This window comes from Salvelinus alpinus, chromosome 8 (assembly GCF_045679555.1).
Source record: "Salvelinus alpinus chromosome 8, SLU_Salpinus.1, whole genome shotgun sequence".
Lineage (NCBI taxonomy): Eukaryota > Metazoa > Chordata > Actinopteri > Salmoniformes > Salmonidae > Salvelinus > Salvelinus alpinus.
This window is the reverse complement of record NC_092093.1, coordinates 84563202-84587532: the sequence shown is the minus strand read 5'-3', so window position 1 is coordinate 84587532 and position 24331 is coordinate 84563202. Positions and strand designations below refer to the sequence as shown.

The 24331-nt window shown below is 43.2% G+C and overlaps 1 protein-coding gene across 5 annotated transcripts in view; it reads right to left on the bottom strand.

Moving 5' to 3' along the window:
• Positions 1–24331, bottom strand: part of LOC139583791 (dnaJ homolog subfamily C member 13-like) — a 66424-nt gene that overhangs the window by 3157 nt on the left and 38936 nt on the right. For 4 of the 5 annotated variants that reach the window (XM_071415253.1, XM_071415250.1, XM_071415252.1 and 1 more), the window contains 30 exons: positions 23111–23128; positions 19833–19915; positions 19450–19603; positions 19240–19343; positions 18885–19044; positions 16112–16276; positions 15804–15908; positions 15395–15597; positions 15098–15182; positions 14572–14726; positions 11343–11543; positions 10931–11132; positions 10619–10734; positions 10400–10478; positions 8969–9104; positions 8493–8677; positions 8171–8245; positions 7713–7832; positions 7138–7530; positions 6853–6966; positions 6547–6663; positions 3933–4110; positions 3744–3835; positions 3569–3668; positions 3405–3479; positions 1231–1343; positions 893–1062; positions 762–804; positions 391–564; positions 4–183 (listed from right to left, as the gene is read on the bottom strand). In XM_071415253.1, coding sequence (XP_071271354.1) covers positions 4–183; positions 391–564; positions 762–804; positions 893–1062; positions 1231–1343; positions 3405–3479; positions 3569–3668; positions 3744–3835; positions 3933–4110; positions 6547–6663; positions 6853–6966; positions 7138–7530; positions 7713–7832; positions 8171–8245; positions 8493–8677; positions 8969–9104; positions 10400–10478; positions 10619–10734; positions 10931–11132; positions 11343–11543; positions 14572–14726; positions 15098–15182; positions 15395–15597; positions 15804–15908; positions 16112–16276; positions 18885–19044; positions 19240–19343; positions 19450–19603; positions 19833–19915; positions 23111–23128 — 4095 coding nt within the window. Of the gene's footprint in view, positions 1–3; positions 184–390; positions 565–761; positions 805–892; positions 1063–1230; positions 1344–3404; positions 3480–3568; positions 3669–3743; positions 3836–3932; positions 4111–5968; positions 6025–6546; positions 6664–6852; positions 6967–7137; positions 7531–7712; positions 7833–8170; positions 8246–8492; positions 8678–8968; positions 9105–10399; positions 10479–10618; positions 10735–10930; positions 11133–11342; positions 11544–14571; positions 14727–15097; positions 15183–15394; positions 15598–15803; positions 15909–16111; positions 16277–18884; positions 19045–19239; positions 19344–19449; positions 19604–19832; positions 19916–23110; positions 23129–24331 lie in introns of those variants that run through there. The other variant, XR_011676616.1, reaches the window with a different exon arrangement.

Below are 24331 nucleotides of genomic sequence, written 5' to 3'. Positions count from 1 at the left end.
CACCTCATTATCTGAGAGCACGTGGATGAGGCGGATAGAGCTCTTGGGCACGGCGTTGTTCTTGTGGGTCAGTGCTGCCAGGATGCGGTGCAGGTGTCCCAGGGGAGGAACCTGATCACACAGCTGTGTCTGGGTGCTGAACAAACACACTGCCGCTGTGGTAACTGTCTCCAGGGCCTCACCCTGTTGGAAATGAGCAGCGATGGTTAGAAATTGAGATGTTTGCGTACAAGCATAGAAGTGAATATTCTGTACAGGGTCTTTTATGAGATGACAATAGATATTTTCCTGCTCAGTTACAGGAAATACGTGCGTGTGTGAGAAATGTGCTTTAATTCACTCAGTGAGATAATTTCATGGTGCCAAGGATATGAACGTGTGTGTCCTCACATTGGGATTGTTAGTCTCAAACAGCTCAGTAATGGTCTCCAGGAGGGACACTAGAAACTCCCGGGGTTTCCGAAGCACCCAGCCCGGCTGAGCGATGAAGATACGCAGGAAGACTCCGCCCACCGCCAGCTCACCCTGCCCGGCCCCGTACGCCACCGTGAACTCCTCTGGCAGCTGCAAACACAGTTAACATTGTATTATTAACACACCATGTAATTAATGCGATTACTGTTGTTTACGCTGATTCCTTTGGGCATTTATCAGGTCACCTTATTCACGGTTTACTACACAGCGAAAAGTATTAGTAGGAAATAAGATATCCATCACATTTACATGAATATGGCTCAATTTATTGATTTGAATGAACTTACTCTCCAGCTAACATCAGGATTATCCTTTTGCTGCTTAAAGTGTCTGCAGAGTAAAAGGGAGAAAAACATGAGACAAAAGATACAAATCACATGGTCAATAAGAGAGAAGCCCAGAAAGAAAGTCTGCGTACTCGAGCATCATCTCCCGGACGGTGGTGGAGACTGTCTCCCGAGAGCCGTCGTTCCAAATGAGCTCGGGGTTCTCATGTGTCCCCTCGAAGATGTGCACCGCCGCCTCCGCGTTGTCCCGCATAGCGTCCATGAACACGCCGGGCAGGAAACGCATCAGAGTCAGACGCACCTGAGGGGGAGAGAGGGATAGGGACGAGGGCGAAAGAAAACAGGGCCCTAGCCAAAAAGTAGTGCAATATATGGTGAATAAGGTGCCATTTGGGACGCAGAGCTAAAGTATTCTCTACCGCGTGATCGCTCTCTTCCTATGGCAAGCCACACAAGGATACTGACTGACCTTTGGCCCAACCAGCTTGTCTGAGGTCATCTTGGAGAAGAGCTCGGCCGTCTGGGAGCGCACCTGGGGGTGGGTGGAGTTACAGAAGAGGTCCAGTAGGTAGATCAACGCACCTGGAGGAAGAGGGAGGGAGTGCAGAGTTTGACATTTAAAAAAATCTGTCCTACTTGTCCAAAGGACAAGTGGCTAAAAAAGTTAATCTCTTTCCTGGTATGATAAAAATAAATTTGTCTATGGTTCAAAACGAACTCTGGGACAGTTCTGGGATGACAAATCCCAAATTCATACAACCACATAAAAAAATGTAAAAAAGCAATGAGGCTGATGAAACAGATCAGACCGGTTAGCTTAAAATGTTGATCAAGTTTTATTTCTTCATATTATAAGCGCAACAATGTGCACATGGCTGTAGACTATGCGCAAATGTTCCAAAATGCAATTCGAGGGAAAACACCATTCTCAAAAGCAGTTTCATCTGACAGATGAAAATATCTGTTCGAAATTAAGAAAGCGGGGAGATCTAAACATGAATCAACTATCATTGGTTAGGCCTACTAATATGACTAGGATTTATGCATTTGGCTGCTGGACAATAAAATAACGAGAACATGAGAAAAATGCTGGTTTTAAGGGCATATTAAGTGTTTATAAATAATTCCCTCCACATTTCTATGGTTCTATTTTGGCTAGGCTACCTTGAAACAAGGTAAGACATGCTTCATAATATGACATAACATTTCCAGGTTTTAAACAATACGTTCATGGTTAAATAGTTTCAAAACGCTGACTGCCTCTTGCTCAGATTCAAGGTGGGTTATGTACTGTACGGTGCGCAACACCGTACATAACCGGTCTGTTGTGACCATTTTATCTGAACAAACCTTGCCTCGAATATGTCGACAGAATCAAGCCTTTAAGATTAAAGTTGAACTATCCTTCGTTATATTTGTAAAACATGACTAGCGTTTAGCCTATATAATCACCACCTTCCGGAGACACCTGAAACCCCACCTCTTTAAGGAATACCTAGGATAGGATAAAGTAATCCTTCTAACCCCCCCCCCCCTTAAAAGAGTTAGATGCACTATTGTAAAGTGGTTGTTCCACTGGATATCATAAGGTGAATGCACCAATTTGTAAGTCGCTCTGGATAAGAGCGTCTGCTAAATGACTTAAATGTAAAATGTAAAATATTTATGTAATTAAAGGTCTCAAAGTTTGGCTACATTTTCAGGCGCCTCCCTCCTGTCATTCTGACAACTTATATCTATATTCTACTTGTCCGACAATTAACTTGTCTTCGACAAGAGGAAAAGCGTTAATGTCAATCCCTGGAGAGTTACCCACAGATGATGATACAAGTAACTGCAAAATAGCAGAAACATTTGAGTAAATGAGGGATATAAAGTATAAAGCAGGACCTTCCACACAGGTGGGGTTCCTGAGTTAATTAAGCAATTAACATCCGGTCATGTATAAAAATGCCCATTTGCCCATTATTTTGGCTACGATGGCTGACATTGAAAGAGGGGTCTCAAAGGAGCATAGGAGGTTTAAAGTGTGTGTGCGTCTCTCAGTCACCAGATTTTAACCCAATTGAACACTTATGGAAGATTCTGGGGCAGAGCCGGAGACAGCGTTTTCCACCACCATCATGGAAGAATAGTGTTGCATTCCTCCAATAGATTTCCAGAGACTTGTGCTGCTTTTAGACTAACACCAGTGTTCCACTAGTATATACACCCTTATGTTATAGTCGGGAAATTGTGTTTAAAAAACTAGGGCTGGCAGTGATGACTTTTAAAGTGCAGAATCAACAACCTCTGCATAACCAAAACAGTTGCTTTGTGAGAAGGTGTTACAGTTCACAGTTTGCCATTGTTATGTAAATGAGAGCTGAAAAGTACCAGTGGCCTGGCTTTGGCCCCGAGTAAGAGCCCAGTGAGAGACGGGTGCATAGATGTAAACAGAAAAGTTTGAGCCTTTTTGGGTAAAAAGAAACTGGTGTAAATCCAGTATGGAAATGTGCCATTGTCGAATCCAAGGCATATTGAAGCTGTTCTGGTGGCTCGTGGTGGACCAACGCCCTACTAAGACACTTTATGCTGGTGTTTCCTTTATTTTGGCAGTTACTATAATACTGTATATTCAAGAACAATCTGCATAATACTGACCCTTTGCCATAGCTTCTTTGACTATCTTGGTGTTGGAGGTCAAGGCGTACAAGGTTTCCAGTACAAGCTGCCGGCCTGAAAGAAATACATAAAATCAGACAGGTTTTGAATAGTGTATATCGTAGAAAGGAGTAGTAGATGAAGTAGGTGTTCTGTGGTCTTACTGGAAGGCAAGGAGTGCAGCAGCACCAGTAGGTTGGACAGCACCAGGGACTCAGCGATGTTGGCCACACATTCCTGGTTGGAGGTGACCGTGTTCACAACCTTGGGGAGAAAAACAAAGAGTGAATGTGTGTGAGAGAGAGAGAGAGCGCATTTGAGTTGAGAGCGTCACTGTACCTCCAAAGCTATTTGCTGCACCTTCCCAGCCCCGTGAACGCGTAACAAGGAGAAGAGCAGCTTGAAATTGCCGATGCACTCGGTCTCCGAACCTGGGGTCAACACAGGTCACAGAACACACGTTCAGGTAATGAAAAAAGCAAAGCATTTTTTTTAAAGAATAAGCGGTGGTTGTATATTATACAGTACCTGGGTTGTTCTTAATGACGTTGCGCAAGGCCTCCAGGGCCATCTCAGCCCAGTGGAGCCTCTCTGCGTGCTGCTGGGACTCCACCTTGTTGCTCTGGGACATGGCCAGCAGGGTGGTGAGGTACTGGGCCTGGGAGCCCACATAGTCCAGCAGGCTGGCCGCAAATGCCTTGGGGTACTGGACCATAATCAACAGGGAGACATTGTTATAGACTAATAACAAGGCCTCTAACATCTGATCTGTTTAAACTAAATATTTGGATGGTTATAACCATAGAAATACATCAAATTACTAGTGTTCTATTTAATTACATGTTTGTAGCTAAATACATACAGTACCAGTCAAAAGTTTGGACAGACCTACTCATTTCAGAGTTTCTTTATTTTTACTATTTTCTACATTGTACAATAATAGTAAAGACATCAACACTATGAAATAACACGTACTGTATGGAATCATGTAGTAACCAAAAAAGTGTGAAACAAATTATATATTTGAGATTCTTCAAAGTAGCCACCCTTTGCCTTGATGACATCTTTGCACACTCTTGGCATTCTCTCATCCAGCTTCATGAGTTATTCACCAGGAATGCATTTCAATTAACAGGTGTGCCTCGCTAAAAGTTAACTTGTGGAATTCCTTCTTAATGTGTTTGAGCCAATCAGTTGTGTTGTGACAAGGTTGGGGTGGTATACAGAAGATATCCCTATTTGGTAAAATACCAAGTCCATATTATGGCAAGAACAGCTCAAATAAGCAAAGAGAAACGACAGTCCATCATTACTTTAAGACATGAAGGTCAGTCAATACGGAAAATGTCAAGAACTTTTAAAGTTTCTTCAAGTGCAGTTGCAAAAACTATCAATTGCTATGATGAAACTGGCTCTCATGAGGACTGCCACAGGAAAGGAAGACCCAAAATTACTTCTGCTGCAGAGGATAAGTTTATTACAGTTACCAGCCTCAGAAATTGCATCCCAAATAAATGCTTCAGAGTTCAAGTAACAGACACATCTCAACATCAACTGTTCAGAGGAGACTGTGTGAATCAGGCCTTCATGGTCAAATTGCTGCAAAGAAACCATTACTAAAGGACACCAAAAAGAAGAAGAGACTTGTTTGGGCCAAGAAACACAAGCAATGGACATTAGACAGGTGGAAATCTGTTCTTTGGTCTGTTGAGTCCAAATTTGAGATTTTTGGTTGCAACCGCCGTGTCTTTGTGACACAGAGTAGGTGAACGGATGATCTCCGCACGAGCAATTTCCACAGTGAAGCATGGAGGTGGCGGCGTGATGTGGGGGTGCTTTGCTGATTACACTACACTGTCTGTGATTTATTTAGGCACACTTAACCAGCATGGCTACCACAGCATTCTGCAGCGATACGCCATCCTATCTGGTTTGCGTTTAGTGGTACTATCGTTTGTTTTTCAACAGGACAATGACGCAACACACCTCCCAAGACCAAGAAGGAGACCAAGAAGGAGATTGATGGAGTGCTCATGGCCTTCACAATCACCCAAGCTCAACCCAACTGGTCCAACCCAAGTTGGACCGCAGAGTGAAGGAAAAGCAGCCAACAAGTGATCAGCATATGTGGGAACTCCTTCAAGACTGTTGTAAAAGCATTCCAGGTGAAGCTGGTTGAGAGAAGGCCAAGAGTGTGCAAAGCTGTCAAATGGTGGCTACTGTGGAAGGACCACCAGAGGGCAGGCTGCTCCCACAGACAGTAGCCCAGCCCGGCATGTGAGTCAAGGTGATCAGAGGTAATTAAGCACAGCTGACGGTACTAATGAGCTATTCTCTTTCCCCTACAAGAGCGAGGAGGGAACTGGCAGAGGGGGGAGAAGAAAAAAAAGAGTGCTTGCTTCTACAAAGGAGAGGACGTACCTTTCGGAAGGGAGAAGGGCACACACCACCTCTAGGGAATGGTCACCACGGATCCGGACAACCACCCGAAGGGGGCTCTCCACGGACGGATCGTGAAGGCAGTGACACACCCGTGATTTATGTTATAGTTTAACGATACTCACCTTGTGTTCCTTGTTCTTGTGAAGAAGAAGATTTGTGTTTTCCTTGGGATATCATCCTTGATTGTGTTGGAGGGTTTGAGAAGGAAAAATACCTCAATTGAGAACTTTGTCCAATTAAGAAAACTTGCTCCTGACTCGTTCATTCCACCTTTCCGCTTTAGAGCAACCTCCAAGTACTTGGTCCACTCACACTACTTTGAAGAATCTCAAATATAAAATACATTTTGATTCGTTTAACACTTTGGTTACTACCTGATTCCATATATGTTATTTCATAGTTCTGATGTCTTCTTCATCAGTATTCCACAATGTAGAAAATAAAAAGTAAAAATAAAGAAACCATTGAATGAGGAGGTGTGTCTAAACTTTTGACTGGTACTGTACGCATTACCAGATAATTACCTGCAGGTTTTCAGATATTACTGTGAGCTGCGTGAAGCAAATGGATTACCGTAACTGTGTGCTACTTAATGACATGACAATGACTACAATGTTGTTAGTACCAATTTGATTGAACAATGGTTGACAGTGACGAGTATGGGGCTTGGTCTGACACTAAACTGAGTGTTGGGGCTCACCTCTAGAGGATAGGCAGGCTGCTCGTTGTAGACGCGGACAAAGACCTCGCCCACGATAAGCTCTTTACCATGGTCACTGAACACAAACTCTGAGCCAAAGCTCTCATCGTTATCCCCCTAAGACAGAGACACATTTCTATATACAGGCCTAATAATACACTTTTACAGTGATCATAACACAGATGTCCATTGCAGCACCCCAAATGGACCCTATAGACCCAGGTCAAAAGTAGGGCACTATACAGGGAATAAGGTGCCATTTGGGACGTAGCCACATTCTAGAGTCAGTCCAAGTGCTCTGCTCACCCTCCTGATGTTGGCCTCCTGCTGGGCCTCTAGGAACTCCAGAAGCTCGGCCCGGGTCCCGTTGTTCCAGATCAGGTAAGGGTTCTCGGAGTTGCTGTTCAGCAGCTTCAATACCTAGTATGACACACAGGGGAAAAGACAAGGAACAGCTGCATGAGTGAGTGAGTGTGTGTGAGCATGGCATATCAGAGTATATCCTCAAGAGTGTTTTAACTAGTGGGTCTATGAGTATGTGTAATTGTGTCTAATCTACATATCCCTTTCATCTTTTCCAATATCACTCACCTCTGCCGGTGCCCCCGACCCTAACCTCCTCGATATATAGGGTGTGAGCATGGCCGCCAGGCTCTTACGAATTGTAGGATTCTCCGGGGGTTGCCCCTCCACCCCGTTAGTCTCCACTACACCTCCCTCTCCAGGGGGTGGGGGTGTCGGGGCGTAGCCCCCCAGACGACTGAGGGCCACCAGGCTGAGCTTGGCCAGGCTGTTGGCCACCGCCTGCTGGTTGGTGTCCTGGCTGGTGGCCACGCCGCTCTCCTCCAGCGTGTAGTCGTAGTTGAACAGGTGCACCAGGAGGTGCCAGAGCACGCCGGCATGGTACAGGTGCGTCTGCAGGAAGTAGTCCACGGCGAAGGAGCTGACGCACTGCACGGCCAGTGCCGCTGTCCGCTGGAGAGCCTGAGAGAAAGAGAATAAGAGATGATTGCTATCAATTGAAGGTATGTGCTCACATTTAAAATGCCACTTTTTGGAAGTATAAGTTGGTGTACTTTCTGCATTGGATGACAGAGTGGTATGTCATTAGTATATACAGAGCCAGAGATATAAGGTGCCGTTACATGATTAAGTAGAGGTCTCACCTTCCCATAGTAGAGCATGTGACACAGATCCCTGATGATGTTGGGCAGCTCGATGATCTTCTCCCGGCACTCCTCAAACTGAGCCGCTACACTGTAGCACTTACACACCTGGCCACACACCTAGGGACAGACAAAATAACACAGCCCATTAACGACACTGAACAGTAACACTCATTTCCAGCCTGACATGTATGGGTTAGAATACAGTGATAATAGTGTGACAGAGGGATGTTTGTGTATCTGGTGTATTGTTAAATATATATATATATTTTTTTTTATGTGATTTTACACTTTATTCAGACAGTAGGGAAATTAGAGGGGGAGACAGGCAAGTGGGATAAGAATAGAAAGGGTAGACACAAGGATTGAATCCTTGTCTCCGGTGGGGGAATCGTATACAAGACATGTGCCAGGGAGTGTTACCACTCCACCACGGCCTGGCACTGTGGTGGTCTTACTTGAACAGCCATGTCATCAGACTTGCTGGAAGCGGTTAAAACAGCGACACACCGGGATAGAGCGTCCAACAGAATCTGATGGAAAAGGGAGGGGGATAATGTTATACACCATAAAAGTATGAATGTCGATCAGAAAAGGTGAAGATTGTTGCAATATCTGAATTGTATTTATTAGCGCACACTGTTTCAAAACGTAGCAAAATGTTTTGCAACGGAAAATGAAAAACGAACATTTCTTATTGGACACCTCCCTGTTATAGTCATTTACTTCCATTGAATATGACCCTGATATGTGAACAGCCAGTAGTGTTGTTAGTTTTACCTCAATGCCGCTTTCTCTGCGTAGTTCCTCAGCGTTGAGGGCAGAGCAGTTGACCGTGTGGAAGGCCAGCTCGATTGCTGCTGGGAGCAGGGGGGAGGGCTTGGAGAACAGCTGCTCGTCACCCGTCTCCATGGTGATGGTCTTGATGAGCATTGGGTAGCCGGCGTACTTGTAAGGTTCCAGTTCTGTCGACAAGAGGATAACAAGAGCTTGCCTTAAAGGGATAGTTCACCCAATTTACAAAACAACATATTGGTTTATTTGGCCTGTAAGCAGTCTATGGACAAGGTAAGACAGCGATCCATTCACTGTCTCCAAATGCTAACCTTTTAGCATTTGCGTCCAAAAACCAATGCAAGCTAATATGCCCTGACATTCTAATTGTTCTGTTTTTAAGTCCAATTCACCTTAATAACATAAAAATTACAATACTACAGACAATGCAGAATAGTGCAGAGAGTATTAGAATGTCAGACCTTGTTTGTGTCTGTTGAAGAGGATGCTCTGGGCTTTGAGGATGAGGATGATGTTCTCAGGGTCGGGGCCATCAATAATGCGGCCCGACTTGGTGCACAGGAACTCATAGGCCTTGTTCACCTTCTCAAACATGTCCTGAACACACAAAAGAGACACAGCCATGAACACACACACACAACTCTGAACAATGAAAGTAATGCTCCGAGACAGGAGGGGAGAACTGCTCAAACTCTGATGATAATAGCTACGCCCCAAATGGCATCCTAATCCCTATGTCAGTGGGCACTTTAAGTCAAAATGGACGCCGAGATCCACCGCTCAGATAAAAACACGACTTAAAAACATAAGCCTATGCAACACTAACCAATTAAAAACTGTTCTGTAGCAATGAGGTTTGTGCAGTAGGCTATAGGCCCAATACATTATCACTGCATTTTGGCTATGCTTGAATTGCCCTACATTGTTGTTATTCTCAGACCATTTAAAAATTATATTTCATAACTTGTGGTATATGATCAAACTGGTAATAGAACAGTTGTTGTATTACTTTTAAGGCACAGCCGAGTGGGCCTAATTTAAAATAAATTGCTTTGCTCAATGTCCCTCCGCTCTCCCTCCACTGAGACTGACCAAAAAGGGGACACCGTCTTCCAGCTGATGGGGAAACTCAAGTCACACCGCATTATTTCTGCCTCATGCACAAATTCATGTTGTAACTGCTATGACCAGAGAAAGTGAAACTTCCCTCCATATAAAAAAAGACCCAAGTCGCTAACATGAATAATGCAAGCCTATCGATACACTCATTCGCTGCAGTGCTGGTTGTAGCGCGAGTAGGCAGCAGCACATTTTATGGCTTATAAAAGTGTTGAATATAAAGTGTTGACGGTGCAGAGTAAAAACTTAAACATGAACTCACTCATAGAAACAGCTGCTCTTTACAATATTTGTTGACAGGCTCTGTCTAGTTTTTAAATCTCACATTATCAACTTTGCTGTGCGCTCGAGGAAGCTTCCGACACGGTAATCTGAGCTATCCGATTTGCCGGCTGTAGGCGCACTTGATTTGCTGTCCGTGCATACCGGAAAGGTGGAGTTTGTAGCTTCAGACACATTAAATAGTTAAAAATGGGAACAAGTGCACCTTCCGCCAACAGTGTGAGACGAATAACAAAAAATAGGAATGTGAGGCTTTATCGTTGGGGTTTTTACAGAAATGTTTGGGGACCGACTAGGATGGTTGAAGATCGACCAACCACACAACACAGAAGGTCCAATAATATAGGGTCATGTTCATTAGGTCATAAGATGGGATTTTTTTTTTTTTTTTAAAACACGTTTCAAGTTTTGTTTGTGACCACTGCCCTATATAGTGCACTACATAGGGAATAGGGTGCCATCTGGGAAGTAGCAATGGTGAGGTAACATACCCTGCCCTCTGGGTTCTTGTCCGGATGGTACTTCTGAGCCAGTCTGAAGTAGGCCTTCCTGATCATACTCTCCTCATGCCTGTGGAAAAACAATTGTATAACAATCAGAAAATCTAAAATATTCCATCTACAGAGTACCAAAAGACATCTTAGAGGAGAGGAGAGATGACAGAGGGAAGGGAGAAGCGTATTTATCTTCATATATGAACGGCCACTTACTGTCCCTGACCCTTGGGCAGGATGAGGACTTCGTAGGCATCATCTACAGACATGGAGGGAGGCTTCTTCTCCACCTCCCTCTTCCAGGCCTCCAGGGCATCCTTCAGCAGCTTCACCTGCAGGGGGCAGAACACAATAGAGACCAATGATGATAGCACTATTAGGGTCTCCATCCCTTTCATATACACTTTTAGTATAGGTACTGCAGTCGGAAGCGCTTCCAAAACACACTTTCATTTGTCAATCAGCCTCTCACAAGCCCATTCTACCATCATATAGTTGCACGCACACACGCAGTTAACATCAACATACGGGCTCTCGGATGGGCCAGTTCGGGAAGCGGTTGGCGTCACACAGGTGCCGGAGGTAATAGATGTTGCAGAAGAGCTCGTTGTCCAGCTGGGGGAAGCTGACCACGGGGATGGGGCAGTACTGGTAGAGGGCCCGCGTGTTGCTGTACAGCCGTGGGCTGAAGTCAGCCAGGTGGGCCGCAATCTTCTCTATCATCATCCGCCTGGGAGGGGGGGACGAGGCAGATGTGTAGACGACCAATAGAGAGAGCGAGAGAGAGAGAGAGAGAAAGTCTTGGTCCAAAAACATTCCTTAAACACCCATCTTGTCCTTTAAATCCGGTAAAAATAAATAATTGGGGATAGTGCCTGAGATTTGAATTCAGACTGGGCAAAAGACAGTCAAAGGACAATAACAGCAAGCTTGTGTCTACCTCATCTCGCTGCTCCAGATCGCCTCTGGCGTGTCAAACTCTCCAAGGAAGATCTCGGAAAAGCGTTCTGCCTCGTAGTTTTCCAGGTAACACACCATGGCCTCGGGCAGGACCGGCCCCAGAACACTGCGCTGCACAATGTCTGTTCCTTTGGCCTCTTCTGACTTGAAGGCCTGCTTCAGGTGAGTGTACTTCAGGAACCTAAAGGAAACCACAAAACATAACGTAGGCCAACAGAAAATCATTAAAACACAGATGGATGGATAGATATATATACACACACACACATATACACAGTTGAAGTCGGAAGTTTACATACACTTATGTTGGAGTCATTAAAACTCGTTTTTCAACCACTCCACAAATTTCTTGTTAACAAACTATAGTTTTGGCAAGTCGGTTAGGACATCTACTTTGTCCATGAAACAATTAATTTTTCCAACAATTGTTTACAGACAGATTATTTCACTTATAATTTACTGTATCACAATTCCAGTGGGTCAGAAGTTTACATACACTAAGTTGACTGTGCCTTTAAACAGCTTGGAAAATTCCAGAAAATGATGTCATGGCTTCAGAAGCTTCTGATAGGCTAATTGACATAATTTGAGTCAATTGGAGGTGTACCTGTGGATGTATTTCAAGGCCTACCTTCAAACTCAGTGCCTCCTTGCTTGACATCATGAGAAAATCAATAGAAATCAGCCAAGACCTCAGAAAAAAAATTGTAGACCTCCACAAGTCTGGTTCATCCTTGGGAGCAATTTCCAAACGCCTGAAGGTAACACGTTCATCTGTACAAACAATAGTACGCAAGTATAAACACCATGGGACCACACAGCCGTCATACCGCTCAGGAAGGAGACGCGTTCTGTCTCCTAGAAATGAACGTACTTTGGTGCAAAAAGGGCAAATCAATCCCAGAACAGCAGCAAAGGACCTTGTGAAGATGCTGGAGGAAACAGGTACAAAAGTATCTATAGTCCTATCGACATAACCTGAAAAGTTGCTCAGCAAGGAAGAAGCCACTGCTCCAAATCCGCCATAAAAAAGCCAGACTACAGTTAGCAACCGCACATGGGGACAAAGATTGTACTTTTTGGAGAAATGTCCTCTGGTCTGATGAAACAAAAATAGAACTGTTTGGCCATAATGGCCATCGTTATGTTTGGAGGAAAAAGGGGGAGGATTGCAAGCCGAAGAACACCATCCCAACCGTGAAGCATGGGGGTGGCAGCATCATGTTGTGGGGGTGCTTTGCTGCAGGAGGGACTGGTGCACTTCACAAAATAGATGGCATCATGAGGGAGGAAAATTATGTAGATATATTGAAGCAACATCTCAAGACATCAGTCAGGAAGTTAAAGCTTGGTCGCAAATGGGTCTTCCAAATGGACAATGACTCATTTACATTTACGTCATTTAGCAGACGCTCTTATCCAGAGCGACTTACAAATTGGTGCATTCACCTTATGATATCCAGTGGAACAACCACTTTACAATAGTGCATCTAACTCTTTTAAGGGGGGGGGTTAGAAGGATTACTTTATCCTATCCTAGGTATTCCTTAAAGAGGTGGGGTTTCAGGTGTCTCCGGAAGGTGGTGATTGACTCCGCTGACCTGGCGTCGTGAGGGAGTTTGTTCCACCATTGGGGTGCCAGAGCAGCGAACAGTTTTGACTGGGCTGAGCGGGAACTGTACTTCCTCAGAGGTAGGGAGGCGAGCAGGCCAGAGGTGGATGAACGCAGTGCCCTTGTTTGGGTGTAGGGCCTGATCAGAGCCTGAAGGCACGGAGGTGCCGTTCCCCTCACAGCTCCGTAGGCAAGCACCATGGTCTTGTAGCGGATGCGAGCTTCAACTGGAAGCCAGTGGAGAGAGCGGAGGAGCGGGGTGACGTGAGAGAACTTGGGAAAGTTGAACACCAGACGGGCTGCGGCGTTCTGGACTCCAAGCATACTTCCAAAGTTGTGGCAAAATGGCTTAAGGACAACAAAGTCAAGGTATTGGAGTGGCCATCAAAAAGCTCTGACCTCAATCCTATAGAAAATTGGTGTGCAGAACTGAAAAAGCGTGTGCGAGCAAGGAGGCCTAAACTTCCGACTTCAACTGTATATATATACATGAGTATACGTGGGTGGTTAGTATCAGAGCTGGGACCAAGTCATTGTTTTACAAGTAAGTCTCAAGTATTAGCACTCAAGTCCCAAGTCAAGACAGGCAAGTCAAGTCTCAAGTGCTCAACTTTGAGTTTCAAGTCCTAAACAAGTCATAATGTGCTCTTCACCAAATGTAATACCATTTCATATTTTTAACAAGAGTAATAGATAGTATATTACATTTACACAAATCATGAATGCTTTAAAAATATATATTTTTATGACTTTCCAAATAAACTTTGTGGGTAGCCAAGACTCCCCCATAGCAATCGCAATCAGGCGATGTAGGCTTGTACACAATCGCCCAACCTTAACACACAAACCATCTCTGTGTGTGGTTACAGTAGGCTAACGTATGTCAATAGTTTTAGGAACAGCAGTAACATCGGGCAGGATTTAGGCTACTAACTGCCTAGCCAGTTGTAGCTCAATCTTGGGTGCAATGATCACGTTCCCACACTGACTGACTGTGTGGAGGCTCATTGATTTAATGTTACGTTAGCCTACATGCTACACTAGCAAACTTATATATAGCTCTCGGCTATATTAGCCACGACTTACCGTTCTTTGTGCAGCTTCAAATGTCGAACAAAGTTGTAAGTTGTTAGTCGCCTCCGACTAATTTTCTTCCCGCATTTTCTTCCCGCACTGCCACACGCAACTTTTTCTCAGCTGGCACAATATGATTGGCTGCTGTGCAATTCAAACTGTAATCCGTTAAATGAAGAGTTGATGCGCTGCACACTTTTTTTTAATAGCATCATTTTTAATATTTGGGCTTGGGGAGGGTATCAAGTCAGTTCGAGTCAAAAGGCTCAAGTCCAAGTTAAGTCACGAGTCATTGGTGTTAAAGTCAAAGTCGAGTTTCAAGTCATCATATTTGTGACTCGAGTCTGACTCAAGTCCAAGTCATGTGACTCGAGTCTGACTCAAGTCCAAGTCATGTGACTCGAGTCCACACCTCTGGTAAGTATGTGTGTGTGACATGAGTGTTTGTCATGCGTGGATCGTTGTGTGTGCGTGAGTGTATGACATGCGTGTGTGTCCGGTTGCATCTCTCCACCAGTCTGACCTGGCCACAGGCAGCACGTTGGAGCCGGTGTACATCATGATGAAGAAGAAGATGCCGGTGAGGTAGAGGCGCTGCAGGTTGGGGTTGTCCTGCATCACCAGGTACAGCACGTTGGCCACCTTCTCTACCAGGATGGGGTCAAAGGTCAGCAGCAGCTGATTGGAGATGGGAGGAGGAAATAGTACATGTTTCATTACATTTTATTTAACCAGGAAGTGCCATTGAGGTCAGAAGAATCTTTCACAAGGGAGACCTGGGTCTACATTTACCTCAGTACATTTCAGGGCTCGTATTCATAAAGCGTTTCAGAGTAAGAGTACTGATCTAGGATAAGTTTAACCTTTTAGATTATAAACAATGGAGCGGGGGACCTGATCCTAGATCAGCACACCTTATCTGAGATCCTTTATGAATACCAGTCCAGCTGGCTAAAGTGGTAGGATAGTGATTTGAATGACAACCAAACATGTGAATGTTATTAACTATGGGAGGGAGATGGAGCTGATAATAGGTTGGTTTCACTCACCTGGACAATGTGAGGGAGGCAGGTGTTGTCACTGATCATTCTCTTGATCTTGGGTAAGGGACGAATAATGGCATTGTCCTGGTCCCTGGGGAAAGACGGAGACATACTCACACTTTAAACTGGGTTTCAGTGAGAGAGAAAATGAAAGAGGATAAAAGAGGGAGAAAATTAAAGTGAGAATGAAAGAGCAAGAGGGGGAATGAAAGAGAATAAGAGAGAGAGAAAATAAGAAAGCAAGAGACATTGAGAGAGAACAGAAGCGGGGGAAAAGGAGATAACTGATGATCTTCCCCCTACCTGCTGGGGTAGTAGGAGCACATGGTGATGAACATGTTGAGGATGAGCGTGGCCAGGTCAGTCTCGTTCATTACTGCCTGCCCGCTGGCCAGCAGGCACCACTTGAGCTGGGGGATGGCATGCAGGGGGCGCCAGCTGTCCATGCCCTGGGCCCAGCACCGCGTCTTGGCCGTCAGCACGCCTGTGTTCCAGAATTCCTGCATCTGGAGCGGGGGGCACATGCATGTGTTCAGTCATAAAGATATCATACTTAGGGATAGTTCACCCATGTTACAAAATGTACCTTTTCATGGAGATACCAACAAAAATAACAAATTAATGCAACTGGATCCAGATAATCAGACCTAAGATCTTTCTTTTGAAGTAGAGCTAAGCATTAGTCTTGGTTCGCCATTCAATAGAAACATACCTCTTCGAAGCTAAAGGGGCCCCTCCTCTCTTTGTCTGCGTTCCCAAAGTACCACTCCTTCTCGCTCTCCCTCTTCATGTCCGCCCCGGCCTCGATCACATTGCTCTGACAGACAAAGACATGTTATTGGCATGAAACCAGACAGACTGGCCTGTTACTGAAGCATATAGCTGCCAAAATTCTATTTGAATTCCAACAGCTATATGCTTCCATCACCTGTAACTGTATCAAAACATACAACTTTAGATATGTGATGAAGAATATGCTACCATTTGGGTGGTTCAGACAGGGCAGCGGTAAAGACCTACCTGTAGTGGGACGGTGGCTCGGCTGGTGTGTAGGTGGGCCAGGGTGAGCAGGTCCACTAGGATGCGAACTCCATTGGAGTCCATCACCTCCTTCACATTTTTCTTGTTGAGAATGAGTTTGTTAAGGAAAAGGATCAGTCTGTCTCTTTCCAGTTTGTCTGTAGACTGTAAATAAAGAGGGGGAGAGGGAGAAGTTACCATTTCAAAACTGTGCCAAAAGGAACTCTGACAGTGTGTGTGTGTGGCTAAGATGGCTTTTTGGGCACAATACTGCTTACAGAGCCGGCCGCGCATTCACCCTCCGCACACTGTACTGCAATATGTCGAGTTCCCCTGTATTTGGGAAGGAAAAAGCTGTGTAGCCTAGTGCTTGTTTATGTTTATGAGTCTGTTATCAAAAAATTTGCAACAATGTTGTGTGTGTTTCCTGCTAAATCATGCATGGCTGATTTTTTTACGCTATGGCGTAAAATAAATGAATTCATGGGCAGAACATTATAATGTATATAACCTAGTCTACAGGAATTTGAACAGTTAAGCCTACAGTTCATGCAAAAATATTCAGATCTGGTAAAAGGCCGACATTTGGTCGTTTCAATTAGGCAAAAAAAATAAAAAATAAAAAAGACTCTTTGGAACATGACTCTAGAAATTGAAACATTGTCATTTCAGCAGATCATCAACATCCATGTCGGGATATTGGATCCAAAAGCATAACTGTCTTCACTGGTGGTTAGTGCAACATAGTGCAGGTAATAAATTCAATGCAGTATTAGCCTTATATTTAGCTAATGAACGATGGGTTATTATGCATAGATTTTTTTTATATATATATATATATATATATATATATATATATATATATATATATATATATATATATATATATATATATATATATATATATATATATACACACACACACACACTGCTCAAAAAAATAAAGGGAACACTTAAACAACACAATGTAACTCCAAGTCAATCACACTTCTGTGAAATCAAACTGTCCACTTAGGAAGCAACACTGATTGACAATAAATTTCACATGCTGTTGTGCAAATGGAATAGACAAAAGATGGAAATTATAGGCAATTAGGAAGACACCCCCAATAAAGGAGTGGTACTGCAGGTGGTGACCATAGACCACTTCTCAGTTCCTATGCTTCCTGGCTGATGTTTTGGTCACTTTTGAATGCTGGCGGTGCTTTCACTCTAGTGGTAGCACGAGACGGAGTCTACAACCCACACAAGTGGCTCAGGTAGTGCAGCTCATCCAGGATGGCACATCAATGCGAGCTGTGTCAAGAAGGTTTGCTGTGTCTGTCAGCGTAGTGTCCAGAGCATGGAGGCGCTACTAGGAGACAGGCCAGTACATCAGGAGACGTGGAGGAGGCCGTAGGAGGGCAACAACCCAGCAGTAGGACCGCTACCTCCGCCTTTGTGCAAGGAGGAGCACTGCCAGAGCCCTGCAAAATGACCTCCAGCAGGCCACAAATGTGCAGGTTCCAATGGCACGTTGTGTTAGCTAATCCAAGTTTATCATTTTAAAAAGGCTAATTGATCATTAGAAAAGCCTTTTGCAATCATGTTAGCACAGCTGAAAACTGTTGTCCCAATTAAAAAAGCAATACAACTGGCCTTCTCTATACTAGCTTAGTATCTGGAACATCAGCATTTGTGGGTTCGATTACAGGCTCAAAGTGGCCAGAAACAAATAACTTTCTTCTGAAACTCGTCAGTCTAATCTTGTTCTGCGAAATTAAGGATAGTCCATGTGAGAAATTGCAAAGAAACTGAAGATCACGTACAACACTGTGTACTACTCCCTTCACAGAACAGGGCAAACTGGCTCTAACCAGAATAAAAAGAGCTGTGTGAAACTAAGCAAGAGGACAAGTACATTAGTGTCTAGTTTGAGAAACAGACGCCTCAAGTCCTCAACTGGCAGCTTTATTAAATAGTACCCGCAAAACCCCAGTTTCAACGTCAACAGCGAAGACACGACCCCGGGATGCTGGCTTTCTAGGCAGAGTTCCTCTGTGTTCTTTTGCCCATCTTAATATTTTATTTTTATTGGCAAGTCTGAGATCTGGCTTTTTCTTTGCAACCCTGCCTAGAAGGCCATGTCTGACAAATTCTCTAAAATGATATTGGAGAGAAATGAACATTCAATTCTCGGCCAACAGCTCTGGTGGACATTCCTGCAGTCAGTATGCCAATTGCATGCTCCCTCAAAACTTGGAGACATCGGTGGCATTGTTGTGACAAAACAGCACATTTTAGAGTGGCCTTTTACTGTCCCCAGCACAAGGTGCACCTGTGTTCTGATCATGTTGTTTAATCAGCTTCTTGATATGCCACACCTGTCAGGTGGATGGACCATCTTAGCAAACGAGAAATGCTCACTAACAGCTTTTTGTGCGTATGGAACATTTCTGGGATCTTTTATTTCAGCTCATGAAACATGAGACCAACACTTTACATGTTGTGTTTATAGTTTGGTTCAGTATATATTAATTACATTTTGTTATTATGCATTAGCCTACAAGGTATATATTTGAGATTGATATAAAATTGGTATTTTAAAGTTGGTATTTTATTAGATAGCCTTCAGCTTTCATATAGTGAGTTTCCCAGCCAAGCCAACCCCCGCCGATGTGTTTGTGCGGGGCCAAGCGTGCACTGCAATTGAGTTCTCTTTGGCTGAACCATTCATGCAAAAATGTTGAGCTATGCGATACTGCTTCGGTTTGTCTGTGTCAGCACCACTGACCCGGTCCAGCATGCCCATGATGTACTTGGTGTCAGTGAAGGGGCCAATCTCATTGCAGCACTTCCCATAGACGATAGTGAGGGCCTGTAGGCACAGGCACTTCATGGTGACTTTGGGTGTGAGCAGGAAACGGTGGTAGAGCTCATTGAAGAACTCATACCTAAGAGAGAGAGAGCAAGAGAAAGAGAGCGATGTATGGACGGAGGAATATTGTGGATTGAAACGTTTACTTTGGAAAAATGTAACAATTGAAACATTTTAAGTTATGCCTTTCGATTGGATGCCAGAGCAACATTGTCATTAGATGGCTTAGACATTAGATGGCTGATCGTGTTGTAGGTAGCGGATGTCTTACGATCTCTTGATGGACCCCGACTCGTCCGTCTGATCCGCTTCCAGCAGCAGACGCAGGTAATAATCACCAATCTTTATCTCATCCGAAAGGCACTCGTACTTGACCTGCAACACACACACACGCAAAAGCACATAACCCACACGTTAGCTACCAATCCACATGCTGTGTTGATTAATGATCATATCATCGTAATTTGGTTTGAACCCTGACCTCAAACTCCTGGTGGTTCCAGGAAATGACGCTAGCGTTGCCCAGCTCGCGGTCTACACCAAAGGCCCTCATCTCACCCTCCAGAGCATCCCGCAGCTCCTCCCGTGTCTTCAGGTTCCAGATGAGGTTGGGCCGCGCGTGGTCCAACTGGAACCTGCGACAAAGGAGAACCGGAGATGGGACTACTTATCCAAAACCAAAATAATCACTTTTCATGCATTGATTGATTGAATTTATTTCCTAATTTAAAGTAGAAGGCTGCACCAGCTGGAGAAACATTTATATACATGAAAAATTATCGAGGACAAAACGCAATTAAGCCTATACTAGTAAGAGAGACAGTAAGGAGGCCATTTTGCGAGTACGTGACCAAGTGTAGCTACCTGTAGTAGAAGAGCTCCCAGTTGGCTTCAATCTTGATCCTCTGTCTCCTCTTCCTCAGAATGACAGGCTTTTGGTTGGGGTTCTATAGAAGAGCAGCCAAGAACAATGTCAGTCAGTCACTACACATTCTCTCCGGGTTGTTGGACAACTGCTCTACATGAAAGGATAAGACAATGTGAGTGGATGAGTTCAGCTGCCATGATTATGACACCACTCACACCAGCATTCATAGTAGCCTGAGTGCCAGTCTTTTTGTGCTATCATGCCAACTCCCTGTCACTCATTGTCATACCAAATTGTCATGTTTGGCTTGATAATGACAGTAATGGAGTTGGCAAGGGCACATACAGATCTGGGTCTAGACTACGTTCAAGGTACAACAATCAATACACAGATGATAGATAAAAACAAATACGAAGGTATGGCATATATTGAATAGTGATGGGGGAAAAATGTATAGTTACATATCGGGATATTTTTTTGGGGGGGATTTACTAAATCTTTATACATTTTTCTTGTTGGGGGGGCATGCACAATACACAAATTCATATAATTGAATAGTTAGTTTGCATCAAAGAGCAAAGCTGTCATCAAGGCAAAGGGTGGCTACTTTGAAGAATCTCAAATATATTTTGATTTATTTAATACTTTTTTGGTTACTTCAAGATTCCATATGTGTTATTTCATAGTTCTGTCTTCACTATTATTCTACAATGTAGAAAATAGTAAAAATAAAGAAAAACCCTTGAATGAGTAGATGTGTCCAATCCTTTGACTGGTACTGTATATCTATTCCCAAATATTTAAAATGGGAAACGATTGGGATTCCATATGTCTTGAGAGGCAGGAGGGCAGATTTACTTAAGATGGAGCTGAATTAGTCTATGATCTTCAAAGCGTTTGGGAGGGATTGAGGAACACCTTCCTAATATTGAGTTGCATACCCCCCCTTTAACCTCAGAACAGCCTCAATTCGTCAGGGAATGGACCCATGTTGATTCCAATGCTTCCCACAGTTGTGTCAAGTTGGCTGGATGTCCTTTGGGTGGTGGACCATTCCTGACACACACGGTAAACGGTTGAGCGTGAAACTCAGCAGCGTTGCAGTTCTTGACGCAAACCAGTACACCTGGCACCTACTATCATACCTCGTTCAAAGGCACTTAAATATTTTATATAGCCCATTCACCCTCTGAATGGCACACATACACAATCTATGTCTTAATTGTCAAGGCTTAAAAATCCTTCTTTAACCTGTCTCCTGCCCTTCATCTACACTGACTGAAGTGGATTTAACAAGTGACATCAATAAGGGATCATAGCTTTCACCTGGTCAGACCATGCATGAAAAGAGCAGGTGTCCTTAATATTTTGTATACTTAGTGTTTAAATGAGATGACGTGATCCGTAGAATTGAGAGATATTGGTGCAATTTCTTTCGATTGTCGAATTGCCTGGCCCAGGGACTCCATAGACAAAAATAGCAGAGGTGAGATGGGATCACCCTGCCTGCTACTTCTAGTTATTCTGAATGGAACAGAGCAGGCATTGCATGTTATTACTATGTCTGAGGGATTGGCATATAGTATTTATAATCATATTAATGAAATTGGAGCCAAGTCCCATATTATCCAACACATCAAAGATAATAATTTTCTAGTCTTTCAAAATATTTTTCTATGTCGAGAGATATAACTGCCCATGGAGCTTTGGTTTCTGATGAAGAATGTAATGGAGGCTGTCTTTTCTAAACAAATACGCTTTGGGGACGGGAGGACAGAATTTTAGAAAATAGTTTCATATCTGTGTTTATCACAGATTGAGAGCGATAGTGAGCACGCTGGGTGGTGTCATGAACTTTTTTTTTTTTTTTTTATATATAAAAGCTAAATTAGTGCTGTATTTACATCCCTTCCAAATAAACCTTTGTGAACGGCTGTGTTAATCATTTCAAGTAACAGTGGACCTAATTGGTTCCAACATTTGAAATTGAAATTCAGGCAGAATACCGTCACAACCAGGTGATTTGCCTTTATTCATGTTATCCAATGCCCCTTTGAGTTCAGAGAGAGAGAGATTTGGGGGCTCTCAAGCTGGCTTCCTCTGTTGAGAGAAGAGGAGTTCTTATATCTTAAAAAAAAAAAGACTTGATCTGACTGTGTGAATTTACAAACAGAGGTGTACCATTTGTTATAGAAAAGGGAGAATCTTTGGTTGATTCATTTAGGTTCTGATAGTAATTCACCTGTGACAGATTCAATAGTTGCAATATCTGCTAATTGATCATTACTGCAAAGCTTGTTTGCCAGTAGACAACATTATTTTTGAAGATATCATATCGACAATATCACAATATTATTTTTGAACTAGTTGGCTGTACCTGCCCCAAAACTCCAGTGTTTTTCCTTCATAGCTTGTTCCCCATCTTTTTTTCTTTAAATAGGGAGCCAATTTATTTTCAGCACTTTTATTTCGATGTCTGATCAAAACTAGTTCTCTCATGGCTCTATCTTGTCCCTCTGCAGCAGACATATGGTGAGTAATATGTTTGAACATCGAATCTCAATAAAATCACAGTATCGAATTGCAATACATATAGAATCGTGAGAATTGCAATACATTTACTGACCAGATCAGTCACTCAATATAGTCTTCGTTCACAGTCACTGCTGTCCTTGTCTGTTCCTAAGGCTAGAACTGAGATGGGGAAACAATCTTTTTTTTAATGCCCATTCATCCTGGAACATGCTTCAGAAGATTTTAAAGTTATGGGAGTTAGTGTCTTTGCCTGTTTTAAGACTCTGATCGACAACACTATTTGTGATAACTGCAGTTGTTTCTAATCTTCAATTGTATCTTTAACTTGTAACACTTTGTCTTTTGTGTGTATTCTGTATTTTTCTGTAACATTTTATGGACAGGCTGCCATTTCCCTGTTTTGCCTTCTTGCCAGGTCACCCTCGCAAAATAGGTTTTTAACCTCAATAGGTTTTAACCTGGTTAAATAAATAGAATTCACAAAAATGTTTTACTGTATTGATGAATTCAAATGGACGGACAACGTTTTAATGTCAAGGACCACCAGGTGAAAAATAATGTCATGATAACAAACACCAACAAAAACACACAACCTTTGGCATAAACAGTGACAAAAATCAAAATACAGAGATGGGATCCCACAACATCATTTGTTGCATGAGGTCTAAATGACTGACAGGTAAGAGGGGGAGGGGTCAAGAGGGAGGAAGAGGGGTTCCCATTGGTCAGTTCTACTTACCAGGTTATTTCTGTCCTGCTGCATTTGATTGACAGCCGAGAACCACAACAGGCAAGAGAGGGAGGGTGGGGCAAGAGACAACAGAGAGAGATTATTGGTCCTCAGTCGGATCAAACAGAGATGCTTCTCAATTACGTTAGGTCAAAGGTCATCTGCATCATAATCAAAATCTTTATCGACATAAACAGTACAACAGTCTCCAGTCCAGATTCACCCACCGTATGCAATTATATATTTTTATCAAATTAATTCGAATTAAATGCAAATCACAACAGTTGTGGTAGTGATTTTTGAGTGTTTGTGGTGATTGGTTGGCAAATAAAAGTCAATTAAATTATTGATTTGAGCTGGAATCACCTATACCCACATTAAGCCTTTAACAACTGTCTCATTCAGAATCTGCACTAATAAGTTCCTTTTAATCTTAAAACTAGTGTGGTGAGAGAAAATCCCAGGAAAACGCCATATTATTAAGTATAGGTGAACTTCGGTTTGTGGCAGCGTCGTGGCCCAGTTGATATCATTTGATTAAAGATTTGAAGGGGATCCAGAGCAGAGGCAGCTGTGGCCCATACAGGAGGACAGAGAGATTCTTCTGTTAATGACTGACCCGGTCAGATGGTCTGCTCTACTCAACGATACACATTAGTCCTTCTAACAAGACTTCTAATTTGTTACACTAACCATGTTACTGTAAATGCTTGCATTACATTCTGTCAACATAACTCACGGTGTTACTCACTCAGGGGCATCATTAATACACTTAGTTGCCAAAAGTAGAAGTCATAACTGCACCAAGAGTTTTAATAGCAATCCCAGCACCAATACACTTTTAAACCTCTTAAGGATCCACACCTTTTTTTCAATTTCCACCTAAAATGACAAACCCAAATCTAACTGCCTGTAGCTCAAGACCTGAAGCAAGGATATGTATATTCTTGATACCATTTGAAAGGAAACACTTTGAAGTTTGTGGAAATGTGAAATGAATGTAGGAGAATAACACATTAGATCTGGTAAAAGATAATACAAAAAAAAAAAAAAAAATTTTTTTGTTTTCTCTTTGTATGGTCATCTTTGAAATGCAAGAGAAAGGCCATAATGTATTATTCCAGCCCAGGTGCAATTTAGATTATGGCCAATAGAGGGCAGCAGCGTATGTGTAAAGTTTAAGACTGATCCAATGACCCATCGCATTTCTGTTAACAATTTTGTATCAAG